The sequence below is a fragment of the Dermacentor andersoni genome, chromosome 2 (assembly GCF_023375885.2).
Source record: "Dermacentor andersoni chromosome 2, qqDerAnde1_hic_scaffold, whole genome shotgun sequence".
Lineage (NCBI taxonomy): Eukaryota > Metazoa > Arthropoda > Arachnida > Ixodida > Ixodidae > Dermacentor > Dermacentor andersoni.
In genome coordinates, this window is record NC_092815.1 from 141,098,172 (window position 1) to 141,116,906 (window position 18,735).

An 18,735-nucleotide genomic window follows, 5' to 3' on the forward strand; every position below is an offset into this window, starting at 1 on the left:
GCGGTGGTGGTTTTGATTAATGCTGCTTTGGACCTGCGAACACGGCAAAAAGTCCGGAAAATCGGACGGCAAAGGGTTCTTGTGTCCAAAATTTCAGGGGTTACAATACATTGAGTACGTGGTCGTGCCGCGAAGCCGTCCAAATTATCGGGCATACGGAAAGTCGGTCGTTGACTGTACACTGGAAACCCCTCCAGCCGACGACAAAGCGTCAAAGACGATTCATTACGATTCCTGTCTGCTACTCGAGTCAGCTTTACCGGGACTTACGACACCTTCAAGAAAATTACAGCAAATTTTCCCTGATAGAGGCACAAATTCTCCGAGTTTTTCCAGACTACTCAAAATTCCTGAGAATTCCCGGTTTTCCCGGTTGGTAGACACCTTGCCCATCATCTTCCGATCGACGCTCAACATCGTGGAGTCACTAGTCGCGCCTCGCCTTCCATTTGTGTGCATACGGCGTTTGACGTACGGTAACGGACAGTTCGCCATAAAGGGGCCCACATACACAGCGTCGCTGGTCATCCGCCTTCACAGAGTGGAATGGTACTGATTTCTTTACATATATGGCACTATTTCTTTACACACACACACACACACACACACACACACACACACACACACAGACATACATATATATATATATATATATATATATTGTGAGGACGCGCGACTCGCGCGTCCCCCGATGTTTTTTCCCGCATAACGCGTCCCCTGATATGTTGTTTTCCCGCACGGCTCGCGTGGCGTGGCGCCCGCGGCGGTCGGAGTGGTTGAGGCGCAGTACGAGAGATGGCGCGAGTGTTGCGCTGCTAACGCCGCCGACAGGCGGGGTTACTTGGGCGCTGAAAGAGAAGGCGCTCTCTCTTTGGTTCGGGACAGCAAGCAGTACGGACGTGCCATGCCGCGCGTGCGCCGATCCATGCTTCTGCGAGACCGTCTCGCGTGGCCGCCTTGGAAGGCGCCACCGTCGCGTGACCGTACATGCGAACGACCAGGCGTTGGGATCCAGCATGGGGCGAACATATTCGCTCGCTATCCGGTCGCGGTGAGTCGGACTTCTAGATTTGTCGCGCGCCCATCAGCATGTTTTGGAGATAGCAACTCGGCTAGCAGGCATTGATCTATGAAAGGTGCAATAAATGCCCTTGTGATTGTTTGCACTACTGTGTTGTCGTTCCTTTGTCCCAAGAGTACGGGAGGAGAACACCACAATATATATATATATATATATATATATATATATGAATATTTCCCGTAAATCCGAGTACAGGGCGCCGGATGGGACAGATATGTTTTATTTGAAGTGGCAAGCAGGAAGTTTACATGTCTTTCCGTCTGCGTTACGCAACACCTACTGATGGAAAACTATATGCGCAAAAATACACGCGAGATACATGCTACTTGAAGAACAAGGTAATTATTTGCTCTCCAAAGGGAACCGTACAACGACATAGTAGAATGAAAGCCGACACTGCGGCCGCAAGGCACGCGCAATCACCGAGCGGCATTAAAGAAAATGAAATAAGAGAAAGAAAGGCATCTATTCCTAAGGCATGAATACGTGTCATACGGTCTGAACGCATATACCAGAGCGCGAGAAGTATCGCCAGCATTTTCCAACGGTGCGACCTTGATGCGGCCCAGTCCAATACGATCGCAGCCACGCCAGAGTATTTTTCGTTGTCGCGCGAATCACTGCAAAACATGAGTCGCCCCATCAGGCCCCAGCCACTCAACCTTATTCTAATGCACTCTACTTTCAAGACTGGGCCCGCGCGGCCGCGCCATACGCAGCCGCCGCTGGAGTAGAACGCCCCTTCCCTATCTCCCCCCGGTGCCTTGCGCACGACGGAAGACGGCGCGCTTCCTCCCCGCCTTACTCCCTTGCGCGCGCCAGTTGAGCCGCCACTGTCGGCTCACCCCCGCACGCATTCACTCGCACTTACAGCATACGGCGCGCTGCAATGATGTTATCGCCCTTAGACTTTATAAGAAACATCACGGCGGCGACGGCGTTGCCAACAGCGTCAATGGAAGTCCGAGGGAGAAGTGTCCGTGGTTATGTGGGTGTGCGTTGAAGGCAAGAAGCCGGCCACTCTTCCTGAAACACACCTTTGTAGTTTTTTTTTTTTTTTTTTGCACGGCCGTCATTGTAACGGCCACCAGTTTCAAAGGAAAAGGCACCACTTTATCATCATCGAGTGTGAGCTATAGCTATTCAGCGACACAAGAGAGGCGCAAGGGTGTTCGCAAAGAAAGTTTGTTTAATAATCACCTATAGAATCTGGCAAATCAGTTTTGCGGAATCCTTCAAGGTGGAGGAAATGACATGAAAGGGAAAGAAGTCACCCACCCGGATGTAGCATGAAGCTACAAAAGAAGTCCGAACGAGTTTTTCAGAAAGAAAGCTTTGCAGTTAAGGAAATTCATCTTGAACCCGGAGCAAGACAAACTTTTCCACCACTGCAAAGCTTTCTGTCTAAGAAACCCGTATGGGTTTCCTTTCTAGCTTCAAGCTACATTCGGGTAGATGGCAATTTTCCATTTCAGTCATAAAATCAAGCCTTAGCCATAAGTCACACCTTGTTCGTCAAATGAAGAAGTTCCCATCTATTGTCCACGTCTTCAATTTTATCACGGGCAAAACATGGAGATCATCAGTGGGATACATGCTACAGTTGTAACGACCACTTTTTGCGAGATTTCTATGATATAGCTCTGCTGTGCTTTCTAAAACTTGCAAGTCAAACCTTCGAGCACTTCAGAGCATGCAAGCACAGGCACTATGCATTTGCCTCGGCCTTCTGCAGAGTGCCTCAGCAGCAGGAACAGTTATAATGGCTCAAGACCATCTGATCATGACCTACATTAGCACCTACACACAGAGAACGCATATTCACCACATTTCACGGATACAATCAAGCTATCTTGCTCGCCTGCCAGAACGATGACCACAGGCGTCATTCTCCAATGTAGTCAGCACTCATTGTGACTCCCTACCATTAGGCTTCACACCCTCGGCACATTCACAGTCAGGTTTGTGGTGTTTACGACGACCTGAAGTGCACCTTTCTGTTCCAAGAATAAGAATGAAGAGTGACTTGTCTACCTGGGCCTTGAAGCAAGCAACTCTGGATTGTTTGCATAATTTTTACTTTCACCAAGCCTACATATATAGGGAAGGCTCTTCCACTCAGACTAGCTCCACTGGCACAGTGGTTATCCCATCACGACCAATAAACATCTGAAACAGGATTTCTCACATCACAATGTCAACACGTTTGGAGCTTGTTGCTCTGTAAGGCGCTGTTGATTAAATTAACCACCAACCGGCTGGCAATATTCTGCGATTCCAAGGCAGCCCACCAATGTCTTTTTTTCAGCACTTTGTTGTGGGTGCTGGAAACAACTCGTGTCTGAGATACGAGAAACACGCCATCATGTGATCGCAAAAGGACACGACGTCACGTTTCACTGGTTGTCAGTTCATTGTGGTATCTCTAACAATGACCTCGCTGACAAAGCTGCTAGAAAAGCACACAAAGGAACAAACCTTGATTCCGTACCTTTATTGAGGACAGCCACAGCCCAACACATAAGCAAGCTAGTACATCGTATGACATTGGAGAAGTGGCACACACCTCACTTCACTCGCCATCGTTTGCATTCTCTCGACCGATCTATGCAACTGCGGCTGTTACCTGGGCTTCCGCGAAGTGAAGAAACAATGCTGTGCCATTTATTCCTGGGGGTTTAATTCACCAATGCATATACCTTTTTGATTGGAATGGCTGATAGCGCCGAGTGCAATGCCTGCTGTGTTGAGGACACTGTAGAACACCTCCTGTGCTACTGCCCATCCCTTGAAAATGAATGGCATGACTTCTGCACAGCTCTAAATCAATTCGACAGAAAACAATTAGCCTTGAACAAAATCTCGGGGCCGTGACCTTGCTTATCAAAGCTACCAAAAGGCCACAAACGCACTGCTGTGATTTCTGAAAACTATCAGACTGAGTGATTGCCCGTGATCCGGATTGAGTGGCCGTCTGTGACACAGCGCAGAGAACTGTTACTACACCGGCGTTATCCAAAGCGAACTTTCTCTTCTTCTCTTAACCTTTCCCTCCCATTTTGCCTTCCTCCAGTGCAGGGATGCAGCTGGGTTCAGTCCTAGTTAACCTCCCTGCCTTTCATTTATCTTTATCCTCTCTCTCTCTCTCTCTCTCTTTGTTCACCAAATCACTCAGGACCAAATGACTCAAGAATTTACATTAACTGGTGTTGCGAATAAGGGCAACAGCTGTGTCAACCATAAAAAATTAAAGAAAATATCAGTACATCAGCGAACCTAGTTCACACCTGCAATAGAATACAGGTTCCTTGAGTATTTTGACAAGTGGCTAGCAATGCAAATGCAGCAAAAGGTACACATGGCAGCATTGCAAAACTCCTTCTGCATGAATTCATAATGTCCTCGAGTCTCACAGACACTTCTTGCCATTTGATCAGAGACCAAAAAGTAAAAATGTGGGAGAGAGGAGGAGGGGAGACCTTTATCAGGGATGAAATGGGAACGTTCAGGCAAAAAGTGCCATCTAAAAGAGCATCATGTTTTGTGCACCACTAACAAATAACACTGAAAAGCTCATAAATGTAGTGTCTGCCTTGTCTGCGCTTAACGGGGTGAAGACATCAAAATTTTCGTTCACGCGTTTGTTGATTCAAACGTTGCGTCATGCGTCAGGGAGCACGATACACACAGCGGGAATCATATATATCCGATAAATAATTTAATAATAGCATTATTATACCGAGCGATTTCGGTTTCTGGGCTCCGGGGGATGCTATGACGTCACAGAGGGGGAGACGCAACATGGCTTGGTCACGTGGGCCACAAAAAATAGTAACGTAAAACTATGCTGCGTCGTCTGCTCGCGCATACGCGTGCTCTGCCAGCAGAGGTCAACAACTGGCGATTCGAAGTGCATGTCGCGATTATTATAATTATTGCGAAGAGCGACAACAACGGTAAGAAAATATTGCGGCTTGTGAGAGTCGGTGATTCATTCCGAAGCGCCGTAAGCCTTAGCTTCGAAGTGTACCGGAAACGGCCTAGCAACGATATCAGCGGCGGCGAACGATCAGAGGCGGTGAAGCTGCCGTCGGTGCCAGAGTGACCCCTCCTCGGTCGCTGATTGGCCGCTTCGCCGTACGGCTGCCGCACAAATGGGTCCCGGGCCCGTCCTCTCTACGGCAAGGAAATCTCGCCGTTCGCGAGCAAAACCGCCGTCGCACGGGGGCCCGGGAACGGCAAGCAGCATGCGGCGAGTTTATGTGCCGGTAACGTGGACGGGCCCTCACTTTCAGAAAGGCCAAGCGAACGAGAGACCTCTCCGAGCTGCCGAACTATGCAACTATGCGAGGAGAGAAGCGGACAACACGAACGCCGCATATCCTGGTCCCTTTCGGAGTCGGCCGGCTAGTGTTACACTCAAACGTGTAAAGGCCCGTCCGCACGGCAACTCGCCGCACGCAGTTTGCCGTTCGCGGGCCGCCGTGCGGCGTTCGTGTTGTCCACTTCTCTCCTCTTGTGTCCGTGTCTGCACGCCTTACCCCTTCTTTGCATTAAGAAAGGATTTCTATATGCCTGTAGCTCGTTCATAGTGGGGGCTATGCTCGGTCGCTCGGCTCAGCAGGCTCCGTAATCGGCATTTCATCACTACTCATCATACGTCACGTTTTTGTGCTAGTGTGCTATGACGTCAGTATTTTCGTTCCTCCTCTGTGACGTAGTAACTGCCGCGCTAGCGATGGGTCTCGACTACGAGAAGGAGTTTTTAATTACTTTTTGGAGATGAATTAAAATTATTTTGAAATGTTTGCAGCGTCCAATACCTCATCCTGGGTGTCCTTGCATACGGAAGCAGCCTACAACAAGCTTTTTATAGCCTCAAAATTTGGTGTCCCAACCCCTTTAAATTTTATCTTGAAACAAAAGTGTAAAAGTCAATGTAACATGTCTAATGCAAGTTGTTAGCCCCAATTTTACGCAACAATTCTAAATGTGATGCCCACAATCTTTCAACAATTATTTTGGTTAGTGCCGCTACCCTTAAAATATGAAAGTCAGAAAAAAAGGCTACAGAAGCCTAAACGGTAACACAATGTGACCATGTGTGTAAAACAACCTTGATCTCAATTCTCACTGAAGTTTGTTCAACACATAAAAGCCATACACATCATTTTGAAAGCTATGACCGAAGTTCTCTGACAAGTTTTCAAAACTGGTATTGCTCACAATTCCAGGCTCGGAGTGGTGCCTGACACAGGCAAAAGATGCCAAGGGCGAGTGGGGCTATACTAATCCAAGTACAACCAAACTAGGAAGGTCAGAACAGGAATCGGCCTCCCTGGTGGAGTATTTGGCCACTACCTCCCTCATGATTCCTACATTTAACCCATGGCCCTGTCCCCAGCAGCCGTGGAGCCTGACCAGGGCGGTGGTCAGACCTGTAATGCAGCAAAGGGTGCTAAGAATTTCTGGACCCAGACAGGCCGCCAATGAAAACTGACCCTATCAACCTTTAACACCGGAACTCTGTCGAGTGAGGCTCTTAGCAGAACTCTTTGAGGAACTATCAGACATTGTTTGGCATATTGTCGGCCTTAGTGGGATTAGAAGAACTGGACCGGCTTATACAGTGCTGACTGATGGCCACGTCTTCTGTTGTAGAGGTCTTCCAGATAAGAAGCAATATGGGGTAGGATTCCTAATCCATAAGAACATAGCGGGCAACATTGACGAATTCTAGAGGATTAGTAAGAGGGTAGCAGTAGTCATAATCAAACTTAGTAAGAGCTATAGATTAGAGGTAGTACAAGCCTACGTACTAACATCCATTCATGATGGTGATGAATTAGATCAGTTTTATGAAGATGTTGAATTAGCGATGAGAAAAGTGCAAGTTCAGTATACTGTAGTAATGGGTGACTTTGATGCAAAAGTGGGGGAAAAGCAGGCTAGCGAACAAGCAATTGGCCATTACAGCGTCGACTCTAGAAATGCTAGAGGAGAGATGCTGGTAGAACTTGCAGAAAGGAATAAGCTGCGAATAATGAACACCTTCTTCAGGAAGCGTTGGAACAAAAAGTGGACCTGGAAAAGCCCTAAAGGTGAAACAAGAACTGAAATGGATTTCATACTTTCTGTCGATCCCAGCACAGTGCAGTATGTAGAAGTGTTCGGTAGGGTAAAGTGCAGTGATCATAGGTTAGTGAGGGCTAGGATTCATCTCAATTTGAAGAGAAAAAGAGTAAAATTGGTCAAGAAGAAACAGGCCAACCTAGATGCAGTAAGGGTTAAGCAGACAAATTCAGGCTGGTACTTGCAAACAAATATGCAGCCTTAGAACAGAGAGCTGAAGATGACATAGAGGAAATGAATGAAGGCTGGCTACAGAAGCACTAATTGTGGGAGGGAAGATGCCAAAGCAACCAATAGGTAAGCTCTCCAAAGTAATGAAGGACCTAACAAAGAGATGACAAAGTATGACAGTGTCCAATTCAAGAGATCAGATAGAATTCGCGGAACTGTCAAAACTGATCAACACGGTGGAAATAAGGGATATTCGAAAATTATAGTGTGAGAAAGACTGAGGAAGCCATGAAAAATGGAAGCAGCTTGAAATCAGTAAAAAGGAAATTTGGCATTCGACAAACCAAGATGTATGCACTGAGAGATAAGTAGGGTAATATCATTAGCAATTTCTAAGATATAGTAAAAGTAGCAGAAGAATTCTGTACTGACCTGTACAGTACCTAGAGCAGCCAAGTTACCTCCATTCGAAGTAGTAATGAACAGGATACAGAGGCTCCTTCTATAACTAGCAATGAAGTTAGAAGGGTGTTGCAAGACATATATCAGGGTAAAGCGGCAGGAGAAGATTGAATAACAGTCGATTTAATCAAAGATGGAGGAGATATGCTTGAAAAGCTTTCGGCCCATTACACGAAATGTCTCACGACTTCAAGTGCTTCAGAGAACTAGAAGAATGCCAACATTATACTAATCCACAAGGGAGATGTTAAAGAATTGAAAACTAACAGGCCCATCAGGTTACTTTCAGTATTCTATAAAATATGCACCAAGATAATTTCCAATAGTATAAGGGCTACACTTGACTTCAGTCAACCAAGAGAATCGGCCGGCTTCAGGAAGGGATACTCTACAATGGATCACATCCATGTCATCAATCAGGTAATCGAGAAATCCGCAGGGTACAATCAGCCCCTCTACATGGCTTTCATAGATTACAAAAAGGCATTTGATTCAGTAGAGATACCAGCAGACATAAAGGCATTATGTAATCAAGGAGTACAGGCCACCTACGCAAATATCTTGGAAAATATCTACAGAGATTCCACAGCTACCTTAATTCTACACAACTAGGAAGATACCTATAAAGAAAGGGGTCAGACATGGATACACAATCTCTCCAATGCTATTCACTGCGTGCTTGCAAGAAGTATTGAAGCTATTAAACTGGGAAGGCTTAGAAGTAAGGATCGACGGCAAATACCTCAGCAATCTTCGGTTCGCAGATGACATTGTTCTGTTCTGCAACACTGGAGACGAGTTACAACAAATGACTGAGGACTTTAACAGAGAGAGTGTAAGAGTGGGGTTGAAGATTAATATGCCTAAGACAAAGATAATCAGGAATAGCCAGGCAAGGGAACAAGAGTTCAGGATTGCCAGACAGCCTCTAGAGTCTGAGAAGGAGTATGTTTACCTAGGTCAATTACTCACAGGGGACCCTGATCATGAGAAGGAAAATTACAGAATAATAGAAATCCGTTGGAGCACATTCGGCAGACATTGTCAGATCCTGAATGGAAGCTTTAGCATTATCATTAAAAAGAAAGGTGTACAATCAATGTCTTCTACCGGTGCTGACATACAGGGCAGAAACTTGGAGACTGACAAACAAACTCGAAAACAAGTTAAGAACTGTGGGAAGAACGATGGAACAAAAAATGTTAAGCGTAACGTTAAGAGACAGGAAGAGAGTGGTGTGGATCAGAGAGCAAACAGGGATAGGCGATATTCTAATTGACATTAAGAGAAATAACCTGAGCTGGGCAGGTCATGTGATGCTTAGGTTAGATAACAGGTGGACGATTAGGTTTACAGATTGGGTGCCAAGAGAAGGGAAGCGCAGTCAAGGACGGCGGAAGACTAGGTGGGGTGATGAAATTAGGAAACTCGCGCGCGCCAGTTGGAATGGGTTGGCACAGGGCAGAGGGCAATTGGAGATTGCAGGGAGAGGCCTTCGTCCTGCAGTGGACAGAAAATATGATGATGATGACTGCTCCCAATTCACTCTTTATGTTTCGCAGTTAGACTATCTTTAATCCAAATTTATTACACAGTTTTAGCAGATTTGAATTTCTGCTACTAGTCAGTAAAGAAGCTAATGTTAATTAATTATGTTATACTTTTAATGACATTTGGCAATTAGCTGCAAAGCATAAAACTAATCAGTGGTCCTGCTGCAGTGGTGCAAAAAGATATCTATGTAGCTTCACAGCAATACTACGGCATGACCAGACACGCTGCTTATGCTCGGGGCTCCCAGGGGGCATGTTGGAATCTTTATAGATCGGCATTCTTTATGTTCTGCTCTGCCCAAATTATGAGCACCCAGACAAAAAGAAAACTTTATTAGGTAAATTCAAATTTTTTGCTAACTGTATTTCAAACAAAAATGTGCAGTGCCCAGACAGCTTGGCTCCAAAAACAACGATAAACCCAAATAGACACACCGTCACATTTTGCTTGGCAGTGGAGCAAGGGCTTGCTTCTACAATTGGCATGAATGTCACATGCAAGCGCAGTAAGGGTTCCCCACTGAGAAGCTGCACACAACTTGCTAGGATACATGTGCCCGAATAAAGCAGACTATAAGCGTTTAGCTACAGCTGCCTGTAGTAATCGCTGGTGCCATAAAATTTTGCACAAGGGAAATCTGGTGCTATACTCAGGGACAACTTTGTGCGCACGTGTTAGTGTGTCAAGTGGTCCAAGAGAGCTTAAGAACGGTTTCTCAGATACTGAATCTGCATGTAGCTTCCACATGCAGTTTGCCGAAATGCAGAAGAGAAAAGCAAAACTATAAGTCAAATTCGACACTGAGTGTTGTATTTTGTCTTATTTTGATGCAAGCACTGTAGTAACACATTTAAATATTTTGTTCCCCAGATTACACAATGCAAATGAGACAATTCTCAAGAGCACTGTTACTTGTGAACACTTGGCGACTATAGCTTTCCCTTCTTTGCCACAGACAGTCGTTTGTGAGTATGCGTATATGAAAGTTGTAACTGCTTCATTGATGTTGGGAATAAAGCATTGTGAATGGATTTATCTAAGCTTAACCCCTTTCGACTCCAAGCAACCTTAAACCTTCATCGCCAATTTGTTGCACTACCACTATATCAGCCTCATTTAGCCTCTAGTTTCTACCATCATTCCATTTCTGGCACATTACAAGCAAGAAATAACACTTAAAATGCCAAAAATAATCCCCCTAATGGGCGTTCCTGCTCAAATGTCACCTAGATCTAGTCATGGGGATATTCAAGTGCCAAGGCATGCAATGAAAAGGGAGAAGAATGAAGTAGTTGTGAGCATAAAACTCTAGGCTGCTCTAACAGAACTTTACGCAGCCAGCATGCAAAAGAGCTGAGCCACAAGGAACAATAAAATGAGCTGCAGTGTACTTTCTCTATGAAGTCAAGCCATTTCATAAAAATATCCGCATGCTATTTTTCGTTCTCGTGGTGGTCCAATGGCTGCAGTGCAAGACCTCCCTCTAACATTCTTAGCATGAACTGTTATGGTTAATCAGCACCTGTATGCTCCAGCTCCTGCGCGTTCCCAGCCAGCGCCACTCAGGGTCATGGTGGGAAGATGTGGAACAGCTTACTCTGACACCTTCAGGGGATGTTCCACATCCAGAATTTTCCAGGATGTTCCACATCCAGGATGTTCCACTTCCACCCACCATGGCCATGAGTGGTGCTGGCTAACACTCCTAGGGCAAGGTCTAGGGAACATAAATACCCAAGATATTGGCCAAATTGGTAGCCACCATCACAGCTCAATTGGTGGTGCAACACATGTGTAATGTGGAGGTTGTGGGTTCGGCTCCCACCGGCAGCAAGTTATCTTTTCATCCACTTTCATTTCCATTTTCTTCATTATTTTCTACATTTCAATTTTCAACCACAGCTGATTTCCCCTATGCTTTCCTTCGCTTCATCGTCTGGTGGCTTTAAACGGTCATGGTTACCAAAAAAACGAGCCCCTTGGTTTCCTTTCTTCTCTAGTTCATTTGTACTCTAAGAATATAATGAAAGTGGACACTGCAGAATACATTACTGTATACGCAAAAGTTCTGGCCAGTCTACAGTCAGCAACTACAGCCATGCAACTCGCAGACCCAAAAGATAAGTTGAAAATGTGGGAAGTGCAAGACACGCGAGATATTTGACATATTCACAAAACCTGCAATAAAACGTGGTCAGGATAATGAGGCACGCCAACTGATGATGGTTTATGAAAAGCTGCTTAACGAAAGTAACTGCATGGTACATGATGGTGCAAAACTGAGTTGTGAATAACCACCCTTTAGATTTGCCAAATATGCAGGGACAGCACACTTGCTGTAATGACATTAAATTTTTTTTGTAATACACAGAACTGAAGAAAGGACATTTCTAAAGCCCTCCTGCGGGAAAGCTGAGTACCTAGTGCAAACAAGAAAACCAACTGTGCTTTTAGCGTGCAGACATGCCGTCCTTATATTCACGTAGAGTTCAATTGAAAGCTGGCAAAATTCAGCTGGATCTGCACAGGATTATCATCAGCAGCAGCCTATTTTATGTCCACTGCAGGACAAAGCCCACTCCCTGCGATCTCCAATTACACCTGTCCTACACCAACCGATTCCAGCTAGCACCTGTGAATTTCTTAATTTCATCACCCCACCTAGTCTTCTGTCGTCCTCGACTGCGCTTCCCTTCTCTTGGCACTCATTCTGTAACCCTAATGGTCCACCAGTTATCTAACCTATGCATTACATGACCTGCCCCACTCCATTTCTTTCTCTTAACGTCAATTAGAATATCGGCTCTCCCTGTTTGCTCTCTGACCCACACCACTCTCTTCCTGTCTCTTAATGTTACGCCTAACGTTCTTCATTCCATTGCTTTTTCCACAGCCCTCAACTTGTTTTCGAGCTTCTTCGTCACTCTCCAAGTTTCTGCCCCGAACGTAAGCAGTGGTAGAAGACATCGACTCTACACCTTTTTTTTTTAATAATAATGCTAAGCTTCCTGTCAGGATCTGACAATGTCTGCCTAATGTGCTCCAACGGATTTTATTCTTCTGTAAATTTACTTCTCGTGATCAGGGTCCCCTGTCAGCAATTGACCTAGGCAAACATACTCCTTCACAAGCTCTAGAGGCTGACTGGCCATCCTGAACTCTTGTTCCCTTGCCCAGCTATTGATCATTATCTTTGCCTTCTGCATATTATTCTTTAACCCCACTCTTATACTCTTTCTGTTAAGGTCCTCAATCATTTGTTGTAACTCGGCCCCAGTGTTGCTGAACAGGACAATGTCATCTGCAAATGAAAGGTTGCCGAGATATTTGCAGTTGATCCTTACTCCTAAGCCTTCCCAGTTTAATAGCTTGAATACTTCTTAATAGCTTGAATAATTCCCAAGTGTCCTGTACTCCTTGATTACGTAATGCCTCTATGACTGCTGGTACCTCTACTGAATCAAATGCCTTTTCGTAATCTATGAAAGCCATACAGAGAGGCTTATTGCACTGTGCAGATTTCTCGATTACCTGATTGACCACATGGATGTGATCCATTGTAGAGTATCCCTTCTTGAAGTCAGCCTGTTCTCTTGGTTTACTGAATTGTCGCCCTTATTCTCTTGGAAATTATCTTGGTAAATATTTTATAGAGTACTAGAAGTAAGCTAATGGGCTTATAATTTTTCAATTCTTTAACTTCTCCCTCTTTGTGGATTAGTATAATATTGGCATTCCTCCAGTTCTCTGGGACCTTGAAGTCGATAGACAGTTTGTATAAAGGGCCGCTTGTTTTTCAAGCATTATGGCTCGTCCATCTTTGATTAAATCAACTGGTAGCCCATCTTCTCCTGCTGCTTTTCCCAGTTTCATGTCTTGCAAGGCCCTTCTAACTTCATCGCTAGTTAGAGAAGGAGCCTCTGTATCCTGTTTATTATTACCTCGAATTGAGGTATCCTGACTCCTCTGCGTACTGTACAGGTCAGTATAGAATTCTTCCGCTGCTTTGACTATATCTTCGAGATTGCTGATGATATTACCCTGCTTATCTTTCAGTGCACACATCTTGGTTTGTCCGATGCCAAGTTTCCTTCTCACTGATTTCAGGCTGCGTCCATTTTTTACTGCTTCCTCAGTCTTCCTCCAATTATAATTTCGAGTATCCATTATTTTCTCCTTGTTGATTAGTTTTGACAGTTTCGCAAATTCTATCTGATCTCTTGAGTTGGACACTTTCATTCTTTGTTGTTTCTTTATTAGGTCCTTTGTTACTTGGGAGAGCTTACCTGCTGGTTGCCGGGGTGCCTTACCTCACACTTCAATTGCTGCTTCTGAAGCCAGCCTAGTTACGGTTTCATTCACTGCCTCTATGTCATCTTCATCTCTCTGTTCTAAGGCTGCATATTTGTTTGCAAGTGCCAACCTGAATTGGTCTGCTTTTCCCCTTGCTGCATCTAGGCTGGCCTGTTTCTTCTTGATCAATGTTACTCTCTCTCTTTTCAAATTGAGGTGAATCCCGGCCCTCACTAACCTATGATCACTGCACTTTACCCTACCTAACAATTCTACATCCTGCACTATGCTGGTATCGAGAGAAAGTATTAAATCAATTTCATTTCTTGTTTCACCATTCGGGCTTTTAACTTTAAGACAAGTTTTTTTTCGATAAACGATGAAGTACTGGTGCAGTTTTATTAAGCATAATAATTCAACTGACCGTTGTTACGTGGATGCATCTGCAAGTACTATAGGTACCAGCACAAAAGAATGACTAAAAAAAATAATAGAGGAGGGGAGGCACGGAGTCCCTCAAATCGGTGTATCACCCGTCGCTGCCGACATTTCATTCGCTTCCGGCAGGTAACACATCTGTTCACATCTGTTGGCAGAAAACTGCCACCAGATGTTTTGCGCTGGTACGTGTGGCTCGGTGAGCAGCCTCATGCGGCGCGCCCTTTCAGCTCACCCAGCGTGGATCCGACTATGATGCCGTAGCCTAGACATTTGCTCAGCGCCAACTTGAGACAGTCCACTGCGAAAGAAGGCAGAAAAAAAGGAAGGAACGGAGATGATAATTAAGCAGCACTCGGCACGAAACATTGTACGTGGGCTTTTAGACGTGATTATGGGGCCAACAGGGAAGCAGGTGCCTTCAAAGCGGTTCGGGGCAACAATGGAACCACCGGGACGACCGAACAATGCAAGTTTTAAAACTTTCACGAGGACGCACTATCGCGCGATAACACATGACCGCCGACGACGCAGCTTCGTAAGTGGACGGACGTGGCCCGTAGGCAGTACGATACAGGTTTTAAGTTTGCCCCACCAAACAAAGTACTTAGGAAACAAAAGTTCGATAAAGCACATGTCTGAAGCAAGTGCACGTTCATTCGCAAATAAACACCCCGTAATTTCAGTTCCCAAGAAAACGACCATTTAAAGTGTCGCCTTGCGCGTTTCATCTCGCATTAAATAAACGTAAGTCGAGGCTCGCACTGTCACTCGATAAATTTAGGTGAAGCGAAAACAGGGGCGATATGCATCTAAACATGCGCACGCGTCTTTTTTTTTTTTTTTTTCCTCGTTATTTTCCCCCCCGAGGACTTTTTGCCTTCGTTATTTCCTCTACGGACACGGCGATCATCCGACACACAGCAGACGACCCCGAGAGTGTCACTGTGTTCCAGATGGGTAAACAAGGACGCTGCAGCTTTGGTCGCCGACTCACCATTTCCGAAGTTGTGCCGTACGATTATTTCGTCGTAGCATCTTCCAGGGAAGAAGGCTTCTAATATTTGCTTCACTAACGTACCCATATCGCGCGATTACCGCCACGGAAACTCAACAACTGAACCGAAGTGCGGTGACGACGTGCCGTAGCGTTCAAACAACCACGGTGGCAGAAATGCGAACAGCAGTATGCAGAGTGCGAAACTTTCTGTTGGTGTTACAAAGTCGTTCACTGCAAAATTATGAAGCAAATTACGGCATTTAAAATTATCGCCTCTTATAAAATAATAAGTTAGCCTATAATTTGCAGCTGCAAAGTAAAAATAAATGTTTACGGTTATCTTTTTATCATGCAATAAACCGATAACTTTGTAACACAGTAAAATAAGAGTGTTTCTACTACAAACTCAGTAAACTTTATTACAGTGTTGCATGACTACAATTTTTTTCATTCTGCTGTTTAACATGCAGCATCAGAAGAGAAGTTATAGCCAGCAGTAAATTGATATACGTAATAAGCAAATATTTTCTCAAAGTAAAAAAATGTATAGAATAAATTACAAAGTCTAGCAAGTTTTAAAGAGTGAACTTCGTCATTCGATGTGTATGAATGTCTACGAATAATTATAAGTTGGTCATTGTCTGCGTATTGCAATATCAGCGCTAAATGAAGTATTTTATAAAAATCAGCAGCTTGGTGAGGCACAAAACGACTGTTTTATTAGTAGATTTATGCCCGTAAGCTGTCAACATTGATGGACACAACCTTTGTCGAAGAGCGTTTCTAAAATGGCGACCTGCGCCGAAGAAAACTGTCACGACGACCCAAACTTTGCGGTGATCTGTTCGTTTATATTGAATTTCGGTGAATTATGTGGCGTAAACATCTCCATCTCCGAGCTGCAGTCTATGCTGGAGGATACCAAAAACGGTACGTGATCTGCTGCACTGTCGTAATGCCGCCGACGGCCGTCCCCCCCTTCTCCCCTCTTGAAAATTGGTGGCCCGTTAGCGTCGTATTGTTTCGTACCTCAACGACGCAACATCGACAGGCGTGCGCGAATCGCGAAACCGCACCATCGCAGGCACCTGAGCCACGAACGCGCGCCTCCAAAAACAGTGCTGCCGAGCGTCATGTTTCCGTGTAGCAACGATCGCGAGTCCGACCTCCATGGCTCGACGGCGACTTGGCCGTCGCGATCGCGTTGGTCGCGCGGCGCTACGGAGCTGGGCATTTTGCAGCAGCAAGCGGAAGAATCGCTTTCTGCGCCTCGATTCAAATGCCGGTGGACAGCCCGACGCGCGTAGGTCACCCAGCAGCTGCAGACTTCTGCAGGTTAGCGATGATGGGTGCACCGTAAAGCCGACGGAGTAGTACGGCTCGCCGACCATCGGCGCCCGCCGCTGTTAGCAGCCGCGCAGTTTGCGCTGACAGTGTGGTTGGGGGCCTGGGTTCACGTGTTCATCGTCGGAAATTTCCCGTTTGTGATTGTAGCAACCTGTCGTTTTCGCCGCAGCGGCAGTAAAGGCGTTGCTGTGCGTGCCCGGCGCGCTTCGAAACGGCCGATCGGGGAGACCTGTTTGTTCGAAGCTGACCGGAACGCACTGGGACAGCAAACGGCGAAAAGAAAAATAAGCGGAAGCGCCTCCCGCTGGCAAGAGCGCAAGAGTCCGACGCGCGGGCGCCGCTGCCAGCGAAAGGGGGAAAAAAGGCGGCTTTGAGAGTACGTAACGTTTATCACATCGACGTGATCGCCGCTAACGGCTAGTGTCGGGACTGCGCTCTGCCGAAGGACTTGGGCGCCTCTTGAGACGCGTTGAGTAACGATATTGCTAGCGCCGGCGTTGAGCCGCCTTCTGCGCACGCCAGCAGTTTTTGTCGTCTGCACCGCCGCCGGCGCTTCGACACCGTCGCCTCGTGCGCTGGTTGCTTTGCGTGTCGTGTGTGTTCAGCGATTTCCGCCTCTTCTTTTACAAGGGTGCTCTCTGCATAGACTGACCACGGCTTGTAGATCGTCAGGGAAAAAAAAAAAAGTGTACGCGGCCGCTGTGGTGTGGAAACGCCGTGGGCGGGCCGACACTGGAACGCGCGTCTGTCGGCTCCACCGCATTGCGCGCGCCGCATCCGAAAGCGCGTGTCATGTGGTGCGTGCTGATGCGTGTGATCGGGCTGCAGATTAGTTCCGCTTCTCGTTTCAAGGCGTCACACTGGGCGTTTGTGTATACTCCATGGTAAATACAGCTAGATTAATGCTAAATCTAAAGCTCTACATTGCCTTCGGCCTTTCCGGTAGCCTATGATCTTAGGAAATTCCAGATTTTTTCTTGTTATGAAGAACGTTGCTGTTGTTGTGTGCCCTAAGGAATATTATTTTGGGACTTTACCATCATCAGCAGCAGCCTATTTTTATGTCCATTACAGGACGAGGGCTTGTTAAACAACGTTTTGTGCACACCAGTCAAGCTCAGCTTCTATATTTCTTAATTTGTCTGTTGGCACTCTTGTACAGGTGTATGTCAACCTAATTGGTTATTTGTGATATTGTACTGAATGTAGCAAAAATGTTTTTACCAAACTTCATAACTTGTTTCAGTTTATTTGCTTAATTTTTTTCCATGCGCTGCGAAAGGATCTTTCGTCAATGCCGAGGCGGCATATGTTAAAGTAAAATTACATCATAGGCTGTGAACAACGCTAGAAAAATCTTTTATCTTTGTATGGCTACCAGCCCCTGTATTTTTTCAATAAATGTAGCATTCTTTTTTTTTTTTTTAATGTCATGGTATTATCACCTCTGCATGTATTAGAAAGCATCTTTTCTTATTATATATGCATGCTGGTACGGAGACACTAGAGAGGAACAGTAAGCTTGATTGTTAAATTAAACTTCTAAATTATAGCGAAAATGTTGTCACTCTTGCCAAAAGCATTGGTGTGGTGAGCCAAAAAAAAAAGAAAATGAAAACTTTAAAGGAGAACTGTTTCCAAAACTGCTCAAGTTCTCGTGCGACCTCCCCATGAAGTCACAGATTTTGACGATTGCTGCAGATATGTGCTCGGAAGCAGTTATGCGTTTATCTACAAATGACATCACAGAATCAACGCAGCCTCTTTTGAGAACTTTCTTTGAAAAAAATAAATAAAATGAAATAAGAAAAATGCATTGAAACAGTTGACTTCACGCTTACATGCAGATAGTGCAGTGTGGGCATGATATTGCAATAGGAAGAGTTCCTTTTTGCTGGTAATAATCAACCTTTCTTTGGGAAATTAACGTGAAGGTGGTTTTGAAAGAATACTTTGCGATTCAAAGCAATTTGATGTGCCTTTAGCCGTGACATCATTTGCTCGTTTAATGCCCAAGATTATTTCAGATTTAGATGCTTTGCTGCAGGTGTGTGTAATGCACCTTATTATTTCTTTTTCATGCTTTGTATGTGACGTCTAACTGTATGACATGGCCTCGGTTCTTTTTTTTTTTTTTTTTTTCTTGTGTACGCCTTTTCCAGCAATGCCAGTACTGATAACACATAAATAAGTGAGTAAAGAAAAAGAGCCTAATTTTGTGCTGCAATTCATGTGAAGTGCACCAGTCATTGGTCGG

The 18,735-nt window shown here is 45.3% G+C and overlaps 2 protein-coding genes across 2 annotated transcripts in view; one reads left to right on the forward strand and one right to left on the reverse strand.

Moving 5' to 3' along the window:
* The window catches only part of LOC126540657 (mannose-P-dolichol utilization defect 1 protein-like), a 68,015-nt gene extending 52,694 nt beyond the window's left edge, over positions 1 to 15,321 (reverse strand). Inside the window, exons 1-2 of the mRNA XM_050187494.3 lie at positions 15,129 to 15,321; positions 14,367 to 14,432 (exon numbers count right to left, since the gene is read on the reverse strand). Of these exons, the coding sequence (XP_050043451.1) occupies positions 14,367 to 14,432; positions 15,129 to 15,216 (154 nt within the window). The 5' untranslated portion in view covers positions 15,217 to 15,321. The remainder of the gene's footprint in view (positions 1 to 14,366; positions 14,433 to 15,128) is intronic.
* A 594-nt stretch (positions 15,322 to 15,915) lies between these two features.
* Positions 15,916 to 18,735, forward strand: part of LOC126540654 (uncharacterized) — a 69,585-nt gene continuing 66,765 nt past the window's right edge. Inside the window, exon 1 of the mRNA XM_050187491.2 lies at positions 15,916 to 16,061. Coding sequence (XP_050043448.1) covers positions 15,920 to 16,061 — 142 coding nt within the window. The 5' untranslated portion in view covers positions 15,916 to 15,919. The remainder of the gene's footprint in view (positions 16,062 to 18,735) is intronic.